This window comes from Sinocyclocheilus anshuiensis, unplaced genomic scaffold (genome assembly GCF_001515605.1).
Source record: "Sinocyclocheilus anshuiensis isolate Anshui unplaced genomic scaffold, SAMN03320099.WGS_v1.1 scaffold2129, whole genome shotgun sequence".
Classification (NCBI taxonomy): domain Eukaryota; kingdom Metazoa; phylum Chordata; class Actinopteri; order Cypriniformes; family Cyprinidae; genus Sinocyclocheilus; species Sinocyclocheilus anshuiensis.
In genome coordinates, this window is record NW_015552540.1 from 1,097,801 (window position 1) to 1,112,519 (window position 14,719).

Below are 14,719 nucleotides of genomic sequence, written 5' to 3' on the forward strand. Positions count from 1 at the left end.
CCATCAATCACTGCAGGGACGAGGCTTCTGTCTTTCAGATGTCTGGCAGCATTTAAAGCGCTAATCACCGCTCTCCTTATACTGCAGGTAAAGCTACATAGAGTAAATGGAGTTTTGGTCATAATTCACAGCTGGCAATCTTTCAGTTTAATGCAAGCGGCAACCTCCCGCTCTCCCTCGTGAAGCCAACAAGGAAGTGACTTAAACTGTAATTCGTCAACTGGCCGCTAGAGGCTGGCTGCAAAAGGAGTTAATCCCATAGACTCCCCATGTTAAAATGCCCAACTTTACAGCTGAAAAAAACGTTTACAGCCTGGTTCAAAAAATTATTTTGGTCTATATAGCTAATTTTGCCCTTCATGACAACTGTGAGGGGGGTGAATTTTTTTATAACTCATCCGTTTAAATTATATTAAGCCTTCAAATTCTGCATAATTAAGGGCGTGGCCACTTGAGTGACAGGTGGATTGCCGCTGCTGACACTGCCGTCGAGCTAGGTGGGCGTGGCTTCAGCAACCTGCTCCCGCCTCTTTGCCCATTTTTGATTATCCGGGAGTGACGCGCTGCCAAGATGGCGACGGCCGGTTCTGCCCACTTTGAGCTTCAAAAACGCTCTTCGGAAAACTACGGGTGACGCCACGGACACTACGTCCACGTTTTTGTACAGTCTACGGTTGTGACATTTACGTGGTTTGAGAATCACAGCAGATTTATCTTGATTTTGTTTGTTTGTTGTTCCAAACCTGATGTATTATCATACCTGAAATATAAAAAAAATTGTGATTTTAAAAGATTTCATGTGACAGATTTTCAGATCTCTCTGCCTACTTGCCTAAAGTGCTCAGATTTATCAGCATTAAGCCTATGTTTATTTCATGTGTTATTCTTGCAGCTCCCAGGAGTTTCTTTATGTCAATGAATTCCTGACAACTCTTTCTTCCTTTCAGACTCGAGAAGAGTGGCAGTATGTGTTTCTTATCGCTTCCCTGGTGCATTATGGCGGTGTAATCTTCTATGGCATCTTCGCCTCGGGGGAGAAGCAGCCATGGGCAGATCCAGAACAGACCAGTGAAGAAAAGTGTGGCTTCATTGATGAAGATGAGCTGGCTGAGGAAACGGGGGACATCACCCAGAGCTACGGTGCCCTGGGAGGTCCAGCTAAGACCTACGGTGCCACTACGCAGTTGAACGGCGGATGGGCAGAAGGATGGGATAAACGAGAGGAGTATGTACAGGAAGGTGTGGAGGAAGGGGGTTACGGATACAGGCAGGGTGGGGATTACTCCTAGACCTCACATGCTATCACACACATGATGCACACAGCTATACATAAACATTCAGTGGAGCAAAAAAGTATTTGGATATACTTAGACACAAGTCACAACAGGAAATGTATAAATTCCATTGCATTAAATAACAAAATGCAAGTGCAATCTGCAACACATCTGCAATTTGTCTTTCTGTGCTTTTCTTTAGTGGGTGTATGAAGTGTCCTCATTTTGAAATTGAAAAATCTATGTATGTAGCTATATATTTAAATATATAAAATAATATATATATATATGATATTTCATTATATGATCTAATATAACAAACTTGTTTTTGTAAAATGTTTAGCTTTAAAAAAGTAGCGTTTATGTTATCTAATCTAATGCAATGACATTTCTACATTTTGAAGTGCAACTTAAGTATCCAGATACTTTTTGCAGCCACTGTACATACAGCACAGGATAAAAAAAGATATGCCCACACTGTAGATTTTGTAGTGTCTGTGAGTTCTAAAAAAAGATGATCAATTAACATGTAAAAAAAAAAAGAAAAATTGTTGTATGTTTGCACAAATTTAAATGATCAAATCCTACATTTAAATATGAATTTAAATGAGTCAATTATACAAAGGAGATATTACATATCAAAATTGGCAGACTGTAAATGTTGTATGTATTAAAACAGAGTAACTTTATTTCAAGTGCAATCATGTGTAATATTGTGAAACCGAGTTTTTCACCCCATTATTCTGAGCCTTTGCAACATAGAGAAGCCTGTAGAGTTAGTCAGGCAACCGGCTTCCAGAACCGAGGCTCTGGAGTCATTCATGGAGAAATACTGCTGTAGAGAATTCCAACCAAGCAACTGGTTTCCACTGTCTTTTTTCTGATTGCACTGAGAGAGCTGTACAATGTAATTTAACAGCACAACAAAGCGAATTTGTTTATACCTCATGATGTGTTACTCATCCATCGTAGAAGTCACGTTTTTGAGAGATTAAAGAGGACTTTGGTCTTTGACACTGCAGAGAAAAAGCACAGTTTTTTAGATGATGAAATAAAAGCAACAAAAGTGTTTCTCAAACTCAGCAGGCTGTTTCAGTCATATCCGTATATATATATATTTTTTGGACGATGCTGTTCAATTTGGTGTTTGGTGTAATAGATGAAACTTGGGAAGGGGTTCGATTTTAGATCATTGGAATTGCAAGAGCTACAAAAAGCAGAAGCACAGGGTGTCAAGGCTGTGGACTCCTTAATTTCCATGCCATTATTTTAACTCCATGCCATTTTGACATCTGTGAATGTTAGTTATGCATGGGTCAAAACTGTTTTCGTTTTTACAAATGTTTTTTTTTTTTTTTATTATGACTATATTGTTTTACTTTACTAAACTGTTACTGTTGTGTCAATTTCTTTGCACAGTTAACCAAAGGTAACCTGTAGTGTGGGATTTTATCTGGGATGGGGCAAAAAGTTTCCATTAAGAAAACAAGGGAGAACCTGTGAAAAGGGCTGGTATAGTCATAGCAGCAGGTAATAACCATATTCAATATACAAAGCAATAAATCTCTGGTAACAGTTACTTAGCAGTCACTCATTCAAAAATATATAACACATTTAACTGTAATAATTTTGGTTTAAGTGTTTTTGTGATGACAATTAAAAAAAAGAGAAAAGATTAAACAACTACTTACTGTTAAAATATATATATAAATATATGAAAATATATTTAGATTTAGCAAGAGTCCAGTGCAACTCTCTTTACAGTTAAGAGTTTGTGCGCTGGACCCACTCACCAGAAGAGAATGATTCTTAAGTGCCGCCTGCAGCTGCTTCCTGTGTGAAACTCTTACCGGGGTCCTCAGCTCCGCAGGCGGCCGCACCTCTGTAGTCGTCCTGTGTGGTTGCCAGTGGTTGCTTTTTGAGAGTATGTTGTTGTCGGGAATCCTTTACGTCAATCCTCTCTTTTTGTCCTTCCCCTTTGTTTCTGGTCTGTGTTTTGTCTGTGGCTAGAGAAGTGCTCCCTTGCCTCACTCTTTTCTCCTTGCATTTTCCCACTACTGTTGCAATATTCAGTGACACAAGGATTGTGTGTAAAGGTATTCAAAAATCTTCAAAAATGACAGTAATTTGCCTGATGATGTTGAGGTACTTTATTCTTGTTTCCTGCTAAGAGTGAAGTGTGAATATATGGCTTCCTTTGCTGTGTTACTGTAAATGGAGAGGTATGTTGATGTGAAATTGAAATGCTCTATATAGCCTTTTTTATATAAAATTATAACAAAATTTACTTGTCTGTTTTGTTTTACTGTGATTCCATTAAGCTTTGCAGGCCAAAAACTCCCTGCTTGAAATTGTGTCAAATTTGCTGCTAATATTGTAGCTAGATAGTAACCATATGTTCCTGTGGCTCAGTGGTAGAGCATTGTGTTAGCAGTGCAAAAGGTTGTGGATTCGATTCCCAGGGAAAAAGTGTAGAACCTGAATGCACTGTAAGTCGCTTTTAAGCGTCTGCTAAATGCATTAATTATTAATTATAACCAATATTGGTTTCTGATTACAAAGTACTTAGTCCAGCTGCTGTACTGTATCTCTGCATGTTTGTAAATCATATCTAAAAGTTTTTAGCCCTAGCATTGGTTATCCATCACCCACATAGCATCTCTGTGCCCTTTCCTTGCTCTAGTAAAATCAATATGAGGGTCCCGGGAGATCAGCAAAACCTATTGACCACACAAACCTCCTAATGGCGGCAGGAAGGAGGGGCTGCACTTAGAAGCTATTTAGAGGAGAGTGTTCAGATTCGTCTCTCATCAGCATCTCTCATGCAGGAAACTTACTGCCCTCCTAATACAAACCTGCCCTCCTGTTGTTGTGTATCATTACCAAACAAATAAAAAACGTTCTGAACTGAATAATTTTTTAGTTAGTTAAGAATTCTGTCAAGTTAGAATTCTTTTTTCAATTCTCAATTCTTCAGTTTTCAGATCTATCTATCTATCTATATCTGTATGTCTGTGTATTTATAAATGTATTTAGCTGTAAAAATAAAGGTTTGTAATGAGGAGATTATCATGGCTATTGTATTGCAATACAGCAGAGGAAAAAATAATATTTGTAGACTTGTGTTTCATATGCTCAGATGTCACAAACATCCTCCACAACCTGGAACACAGCCAAGTGGCCCTGTGCATTCAGTAGGACAGTCAAAGTCAAGCTCCTGTCCCGCCGGAGGGAACCGTCACAGTCTGGACGATGTCCAGCTTTGCCCTTTCTCTCTGTTACATTGTGTAAGTCAGTTACTAATTGGATAACCTTTCTTTCAGCTGCTGATTTACAATATCAGATTGACTGAAGAAGCACGTTCACACTCGGGTGAATGTAATTGAAAGCTTGTCAATTGAGTGTGGACGTGTAATTGCTCTAAGTGAGGTTATGTCCAAATGCCACAAAGAAAGATGCACAGTTTACTATTTTCACAGAAATATTTATTTAAAACACACCACCCTGATACCACGAATAGAACCACAAAGGTGGAGTAATAGCTCAGTTTAGTTAGTTAAATAACAGTTTTAATACTGTAGTAATACTTAGAAACTTTTAAAATAATAACCATTAACTTCTATAATAATGAACCACTAGTACTACTAAGTTAAATAAAATAATATTTGTATATGAATTGATAAAAATCAAAGAATAAAGTAATTTTATGTTTTCTTGACAACTTATTGGTTAGCAGATTCCATGTTGAGCTATTGTTTTTGCTAATTGGACAACCAAAATGAGCCCATCACTTGTGACCCTATTACATGTGTTTACTCTGTTTCTGTCAGCCGTAACCGTCACGGATGTCCAGCACAGATTGCTGTCCACACCCACCTCACTTGGTGTTCATTCAAGCTTCTCAGTTATATCTGTGTAATGTCACACTGAGAATAAAGACGAAGAGCGCACACAGACTGTACCGGTATAATAGCATTCTTTCTACTAAGGTGTTTAAATAATTATTTTACAGCATAGTTGTAAGTATATAAACCTGTGTGGTTTTTGTTTGTGTATTTATTTTTGTTGGTGGGTGGAGGCGCTTGTGCATCCACTAGTGGGGTGCAGGTGTTGCAGTGGTCTCTTGGGACGTAGAGGGGTGGTGTAGTGAGACTGAAATCACTCTTTGATGACAGGGGCCTGCATGAGGGTCCTGAAGGCTTGCATCAACCCATAAATATCTCCTGATCCCCTCATGGACAGCGGCAGGCGACTGGTTGGCGTATCCAGTGTTTCGTTCTCCGTTGGGAGAAGGAGGGAGAGGTGAGGGTGGATGTCTATGTAATCCATCTCATGTGTGAGGGGGAAAAACTGTGACTGAATGAGCTCTCATATTAAAACCGAATAAGACCCTTCCCCCACTGGCCCAGCTCTCAGTATCCTCATCAATTATTCCACATAGTAATTAAAATCTCGTCTATTCCAACAGAGGAGCATATAAGCGAATGGAACGGAATTTTTATGTAGTCGTTGTTTAAGTCGCAAGTGATATGTGGTGATGTTTACCACTACCTCAGTCCCACTACAGACAAATGAAACCGTTCGATATACACGTTATATAAAGCAGAGGGAGAATCTGGGCTTTCCCACTCAGCTCGACCCTTTAGAGACTACCTGACTGCAGGAGTGTGTGTGTGGGTGTTTCTGTGCATAGCCTTGGGTGGGTTTTTGCATCAGTGCTGCATGCTGACATCCCATAGTCACTTCCTGTAATCAAGATTCACATCATGTTCAGCTGCTGGAAGAGGAAATCTTGTGGGTGGGGAAAGTCTTGCTTGTGAGACAGGAAGGGCAAGCCATTACAGCTGCTGGAGGAATTCATATGAATTCATGAAGATACATTAAAATGATAAAAACCATGTAATAGAAATTAACAAATGTGTCTGTTATATTCTGTCCCAGCAAAAGATATACATGTTCTTGCTATATCTTCTGCTGGGACAGAATATAACAGGCACATCTGTTAATTTCTATTACAGGATTTGTATCACTTTAATGCATGTTCAACATTAACAATCTTGTAGCTTATGGCAAGCTTCTAGCTGCTTCTATTCACTGCACTCTGCACAGTACATAATTAGGAAATTAAGGATGGTAAATTATTCTGGCCAATAATGATAAAACATAATCGTTAAGCAGTCATTATTAACATTTGAAAATAAAACTAAAATAAATTGTTTTAAAGGGGTCATGACATGGATTTTTTTTATTATATTAATATGTTCCTTGAGGTTAACTTATAAAGTTAATAAAGTTTTTTTGCACAAAAAAAAAAAATTAATGTGGGAAAATGATTATTTTCAACCCTCATTCTAACCCTCTGTCTAAAACGACCTGTTTTAAGGGGCGGGTCCTTCAAAGCTTGCCACTAATCGGCCACTGTTATGATTAGCTAACGCCATTGCATAGGGAAAAGTATCAGTGTCCCGCCCCCTCACTGTAAGTATAAACCTGTGCATCATTGTAAGTAGCCTATAAACCTGTGTGGGTTTTGCTTATGTATGTATCTTTGTTGTGGAGCGGAGGCGCTTGTGCATCCACTAGTGGGGGCAGGTGTTGCAGTGGTCTCTTGATATGAGTGTTTTGACAACATGATCAACATAAAACAGTAATTTCCAGACAAAGCATTATGAAATCATCACTTACGGTTTGCGATGCAGCTGCAGTCAGATCTAGTACCGCTTCATCTTTCTAAAAATGTTTCTTTGTGAAATGTCCATGACACTGTGCCTCGTTTACAAAACAAAATACTCTGAACAATCTTCGGACACGATGACTCAAACACATGCTGACTCAAACACATGAACTGTGTAGGAACGAGAACGCGCATCTGTACTGTATCAAGTTAGATCTTGCACCTCAGATCTAAACGAGCCATTTATGGAGCTTGATTAAATAAATGCTTTGTTTATAATTCGGAAGACGTTTTAGGCTATGAAACTTGCAGGATGTCTTAATGGTACAAATACCTCTTATATGCCAAAATATCAAGGGAAATTTGATTTCTCACGTCATGACCGCTTCAAATGTTACAAGTGAATTTTAATTAATTAAAATGGAATTAAATGAGTTCTATTAGAAATGCAAATTTACAATAATCCAAAAACATAATAAATATGAAATATCAATATATGAAATATATAAAATGAGCATGCTTAATTAAATATCAAATATAAGCCAATAACTCCTGGGGATAATATGTTCCGTTAACTGATGAGCTACATTTTGCATTTATACATAATATGCAGTGGTGCTCCTTACCATCATCTGAATGACAGAGTGAGTGACAGAGAAGAGAAAGAGCGACTGAAAGACTCAGGGGAGAAGCCTGACCTTTAGAAAGCCAGTCCACAATGAGACATGCGTCCCACAGAGGGGCAGGACACATCCAGAGGAAACAGCGCATAGGAAATGGACATTATGTTGCGTATATCTGTTATCTTTCATACTGTACACCTAATGTATGTTTTCAAACGGTTGTATAGTTCTTTAATGTTTCGAAAGCACTGTAAAACTGCAGATGCTCATCAAATGTTTTACTTGTGTTTCCACACTAAAGAAAATATTCACATATAATAAAATAACTTTTTCTTGCATAAATGACAGAATTACAAAAATGAACATCAGGGAGAGAATTAGAAATCAATTAGTGGAGTCATTCTTTGTGTGTGGTGGTGGGTATGAATGTGTGTGTGTGTGTGTGTCAATGCTGCCAGACTGAGCTTTATTTACTCAGCTCTCACAATACCCCTTCACCAGATGGGAACCAACAGAGTGAGGGGGGAAAGTGAGAGGAAAAAAGACAGAGAGAGAGAGGAAACAGAGTGAACGAGAGGAGTGGGAGGTGTGTGCCCCATACTCGCAGCTATGAGGACTCCTTTGTTCCCCGTCAGACCCCTATTGCTGCATGGCAGGGTGACACAGGCTGGCTGTAAAATCTCATTAAAAAAGAGAGAGACACACAGGCCTCAAGAGGGCTTGAGATCCCATTAAGACGTCGGCATACAGACTTCAGTCATACAGTGCAGAGGACTCCTGTCAACATGCATGTACAGAAACATCAGGGAAAAAAGCTAGACTTTTATCAGGAACAAAACACAGTGAAACTGAAAATGGTCTCCAAGAGAGAGCAGAGCTTCCTGAAAGGATTAATAAAATATTATATATAATACATAATATTATATATTCTTACATATATATTTTCTATATATAACAGAAATACAAATAAACACAATTACTGTATGTTAGATTATATAAATACATTGTATATGCTTCATAGATATTAGTTTGTATGTTTAGTTTGCTTCCCCCCCACTGTTGCATTAATATAGATACAGACAAAAACACACTGCATGCACACACGGTGCACTGGCTCCCCACCTCATGAGCCTGATTATTGATTTCACTCCTGTTGTGTAGACACCTCCTCTGCAGATTTGATTAGTCACACAGAGGTGACAGAGGGGAAGTAAAGCTCTTAGATTAGAGAGAGTGATGACAGAGAGAAGGGGAGAGGGAAAAGACAGGTTGAGACGGAGAAATAAAGAAAAATAGTTCAAACTTTCCTCTGATTGAACACTTCGTGCATGTGCCTAATTTTGTAGTAATACTTTGATGATCTTTTTGTGCTTAAATTAATCTGCATGTATTTATTTATTTGAATATGCTGTCATAATGCATTTAACGCTGTTTTGCAGGAAGCAAGAGATCACATTATGGCACCTGCTGGTTTTTCAGGTTTGATGTCATTATTAATGGCACTTTGCTGTCTAATGCACTGATGAACTGACTAACTACTTTCTTATTAATGTGTCTTTTAACGGCTGTGATAACACACACACACATATACAAATACATTTCAATACAAATAAAAAAAAAAATACAAATAATATTTCTTTAAATCGCATCTTCCCATGCGTGTTGGTGCACGTTTCACAGTGAAAGAGTGTTAAATTACACACCCTGTAAAAAGCTAAAAGTGAAAATAAAATCTCTAAGTGTGAGCACAGATCTCAGAAAGCTCTTGGGAGAGTGCTTGTGCTTAACACTCCTCTTTTTATGACTTAACAAAGTCACATGAAATATAGAAAAATCTGCAAAGAAGACCTAGAGATGCGGTTAGATATTGCATTTGTGATATTTCTGCTTTAATATCTGAAATCAGATTTCAAAGAACCAGCCAAGCATGGACACATTGGTAGTAGTTTGAGCTAGAAAATTTGATGATTACAAAGAGTAAGTGAAGAGGTGTGGGCTGTGTTTGTCTGCAGGTACTTTTTGCCCTGCTCTACCATTAAGTCCAAGTTAACTCCAAGCAGAAATATGTTTAATTGGATATGTCTGTTGAGGAAATGCTGATTTTAAAAGGACTTTATTTTCAGAGGTCCATCATTTCTGAATTAATTTCGGTCTCTATGTTGATGTTATGAAATGAACACTCAAAGCCTAGTGATCATATTTAATACGCACATTTCTAAGGCCTTTAAATTATCAACATGATCAAAACTTTGCTGAAATCCCTGTTATACACATATCTACTACACACCTTTCTATCGTCTGAATTATAGTTTATATTTTTTAGCAAGTAAAAAGCCTTTTAATATCATTCTAAAAACTTCCACCGTCAGGTTGTGGTTCACGTGTATTTTTGCTATGAAATCTTTACTGATTCTTTTATAAAGTAAACTTCTATACTGTTACTAATATTTCAAGATGAACACTTACTAGATTGAAGCAACTGTGTTTCCTTGATTATTAATACATCATATTTTGATTATTATTATTATTATTTTTCAGAAAAATCAAGTTAAAATGTGAGCATCAAATATGATCAGGTTTTAAAGGAACATGTATTATATCTTTCAATAATCACTGTATACCGCAATACAAAACCCAGAGGGCTTTGATCATAAAACTAAGCATTTAAATATCATCTTACTAAGACATATTTCTGGGAGATATAGAGTGACAACTGATATTTATGCATTTTATGCATACTGTAAGTATTCTGTTATAAAGGATTCATTGATTTGCATTACAAGCTATCAGAATTTCATCCCTTCTTGTTGGCCATATAAATATCAGCAGCTGCACCAAACTGTACTCTGTATTTTTTGCTCAGTTTGGGCCTCTGAATAAAATAAGGTGTCCATCTGTCCTAAATGAGTCCTGACAGAGAAAACTGAAATCTGAATAAACTGAGTCTTTGTTTTACACATGCTTTAACATATCACATTTGATCTATTCTGTCTGTTATCTATCTCGTCTGTCTTTTCTTCTCCACCTCTACCCATTCATCATTGTACCTATAGGTGACTCACACAAGGCAGAGGTGATGTGGTTGGTGACTCATTAGCACACACTTGCTCTCACTCAGTACACTCTGTTTTTCTGGTCAGCGTTCAGTGCTCTACACCTCCATTCCTGTTTCTACCGTCTATTGTTTTGATCAGTGGATTATCATTTTTCCATTCCAGTATCATGTGCACAAATGTTCACAGCACTTTTCTATACTGTCACTCATTCCTTCACAGACAGATGGGACTAAGAAGCACTTTCTGGCCAATTATTTCAGTATACAGCACTCTGGATGAACCAGCTAACTGTCACTCAAGTGGGCTGAACAGCAAAAGAGGGCAGTGAAACAGATTGAGTTATAAACAGACAGAAAGAAAGATAATAAGAGAGAAAGACTGAAAGACAGATAGCCAGAAAAGATGCTTAACTGATCAAAGTAGCTGTCATGCTCCTTTCTAGAGAAAAAAAAATCAGATTCATATCTAACACAACACACGATCCTAGATACAAGTCGGCCTACCAATACACTGTATACTTTTGAGACTCAGACCAACATAGATAGATAGATAGATAGATAGATAGATAGATAGAAAGATAGATAGAAAGATAGATAGATAGATAGATAGATAGATAGATACAGACAGACACACTTCATCCTGCTTAAGAAAAGATTTGAATTAACAAGATTATGTATTTGAATGTTTCAACAAAAAAAAAAAAAAAGGAATAAGTGTGGCTGTATGTCTATGTGATGAGTCATCCTGAACCTGGAGACACTTACACCTGTTTCTGCAGCTACAGCACCCAATAGATAGTAGTCGTCCCCTGTTTCAATGAACAACTCAAGGTCAGACAGAGAACTGTCGTAACTCACATGCACATGCTTGCATGGCTTGTATACTGTAAGAGAACTAAAAATATGAGTATGGATGCGTGTGTGAAGGTTTGTGTGTGTGTGTGTGTGTGTGTGAAACTTTGAGTAGTGTGATATCAAATTCATGCAACAGAGAAGTAGTTCCTACATTTACCCTCTCCCTCAAGGTTACTATTCTGAAATGTGAGAATTTGACGCACATTCTGATGCAGTCTCACTGGGGCATTCTAGCCCCACCCACCAACCCTACCTGAAGCAATGAAATTCAATATGCTCTCTCTTCCTATACGCTGCCCATCAACACCACGGAATGGCTGCAGCAACACTGAGCACGGCTATATTGTAACACACTGACATCTGTTCCAAAAACAGATAAACAGATCGACAATCAGTCAGTCAGACAGACAGACAGACAGACAGACAGACAGACAGATAGATAGATAGATAGATAGATAGATAGATAGATAGACTTGAAAATATGTGTATCTGAAAGAGAGAATTTCCATTTGTCATCTTGTATTCTTTATGAGATGCTCATTCCAAACAGAACATCCGTCTGGCCTTGGCTCTCTCCATCTCATTCTCTTTTTTGGGACTCTTTGTCCTGTGGCTTTTCTCTCTGAATCTTTGGAGAGCAGAGAAGGTTGCCATAGAGACAGAGATGCTTGTAGTAGTAAAGAAGGAATGTGGTTGTCATGGAATATTTTGTAAACTAGGAGAAAATCAATGAATTATTGAGACTGTGCTATAAAGAACACAAATGTGAGGCGACTGTGTATGTGTGGTGGAAAAAGAGAGATGGAAAGAAGGGACAGAGATCATTCTGATCAAATCAACAATAATGACAAAGTGCAGCCATCTGTTTTGTTTAACGTGAGTGTTTGTTATATAAAAAATTGAACCGGTCCAGAGTTTGGACATTGTTACAGACCTGGTGATGTGGATGAGTGAATGCTGATATGTATCAGCACTGATAGCCAGTTCTCCATCATGTGCTAATTACATTACAGCTACATTTGATCCCATCACCGCTCACAAGTGATCATATTATTGTACACACACACAGAGCGAGAGCGAAAGAGAGAAAGTGGAGGATGTTGCATAAGGACCACAGAGATCATAAGAATGTGTTCCTGTTTTGTGCTTGGTTGTCTCCAGTGCAGATCTTTCTAGCACAATCTAAAATAAAATGAAATATCATATAACATCAGTACCTATTCACACAACTGAAAATATAAATCTGATTACAGTGATATGGACTTGCCTCCCTCAAGCCTGTGAAGCGTCTTGAAACCCACAGGAATACTGCAGCCCCACCTAGTGACAACTTTATGAATAAATCGTACGAGACTTCTCTTGCAACTGCGTGAAATACGTTTATTTTGTAAGAGAATTGTAACTAAAATTATTAATTTTTTTAAATTACATTATTTAATTTCATGATTACCAAAGTATACAGTTGAACACACGCAAAATGACGACACAAAAAAACTCGTGGCGAATAGTCCTATGTGGAACAAACGGCAAACTAAACGGTTTCAAGATATGATGTGTACTAAATACGATGTCACTAATGGCACATTTTTACAACAGCAGCTCTAATAACTCCACGTCCTCTGCAGCAGTGTACAATCTGACAGCTGCAGTACAGTAATTACTGCAGTCGCACCCTGAGGCCATTGACCCGGATGTTGAGTTGACATGTTATGAACAGTGACTGCCTCACTCACTCCGTCTGCAAGCAAGCGCAATACTATAATTAAATCTGTGCCTTTTCGAGTAAATTAAGACATGGCGCATATATGAGATATAAATTAACTTACCTGCGCGACTGACAGGCGCCAGCTCTACATGATAGCCTACATGTGATTATTTCCCTCCCTTTATTCTGTTTCCACGCTTGCTTTTTATGGTGGGTTTTGTTTCTTGATCTAAATGAAAATTGTTGAATTTTTTAATTACTGAAATATTAATATTTCGATGTAGTCTTTAGTTGAACGCATGACACGTCACGAGTCTATATCGAGCATAAAGACTAATGCTGTGGGAGAAAGAACTCCAATTGGTGATGGTCCCATCTGATGTGAACGGGCCCCACAGACCCCAGGGACCAATTGGGACAGGCACCGTGCCTATAGTGTTCACGCGTGTCTGTCCAAACACCAGACGCGCTCCTTGGTTGTCCAGGAAACGCATAATTCCGCCATCTGTCACGGTTCTGCGCAGTGATCCCTGTCGTGTAGCCGAGGCTCCCTAACTAGGAGGAAACACACATTTATCCATTACCCGCCATAAACAACCGAGTGGGCGGGAAAACCAGACATTTTTGACACGCCCTTTCAGGCCTAAAACAAGGCATATAGAGTCCTTATCTAATGGATGATAAATTAATGGTTTAATTTCAAAACATCAACGCGGACACTGAAATTAATTCGTAAATTATGGTCCTTTAAAATGATCTTGCAATATCAGCATTTCCACAACAGATATTTCAGATTAAACATATTTAAAATATGCTTAGACTTGCGAAAAAGTGCTACTCAGCAATGAAGTTAACAGTGATGCAAACTCATCCCACAAAACATCTAATTAACGTTTTACAGCAAAGACAATGCCGATCATAGATGAATGATATTGACGCCATCTGCTGGTTGAAGTAAACGAGTGTTCATAGTTTTTTGACCAACCAACAAATAAGGTCAAAGACTTGAGCCACGCTCTTAAAAATAGTTTGCACGTTCCGTAAACTTGATTTTACATATAGGCTAACACGGATATGCAAATCTGGGTAAACAAACAACAGAGGAAGTGTATCTTCTCATCTGACAGAAATATCATAGCCCTTATTCAAATTCATCCCACTGAAAAAAAAACTACATTTTTCCTGATAATGCATCGCGTAATTCTGTAAATCACGAAAATATGATGTACACGATTTTCAAATAGGCTACTTCTGTCGTTTTGGCTAATAATGAAGAACGCTATCAGCTGAAGATGACTAAACGTCTTTATAAAACCACAGTATTCTCCCTAAAGACATTGGAGAGACTGCTCCCAAAAACTCTTAAAAAATAGGCCTAATCTTTACTAAATTTGTATACAAACGTTTGCAAGCACTGAAATAGCTGGCTACAAAAATATGAATGACTGTTAAACACGAAGCCACTGATGAATTTGCGCTGGTAGTGTGTAAATGCAACTTGACACCGAGCGCGTTTGGAGGAGAGAGTGAAAG

At 38.1% G+C, this 14,719-nt stretch overlaps 1 protein-coding gene across 1 annotated transcript in view; it reads left to right on the plus strand.

Moving 5' to 3' along the window:
* The window catches only part of slc17a6b (solute carrier family 17 member 6b), a 32,021-nt gene extending 30,485 nt beyond the window's left edge, over positions 1-1,536 (plus strand). The window contains exon 12 of the mRNA XM_016454423.1: positions 948-1,536. Within this exon, the coding sequence (XP_016309909.1) occupies positions 948-1,289 (342 nt within the window). The 3' untranslated portion in view covers positions 1,290-1,536. The remainder of the gene's footprint in view (positions 1-947) is intronic.
* The last annotated feature ends 13,183 nt before the right edge of the window (positions 1,537-14,719 follow it).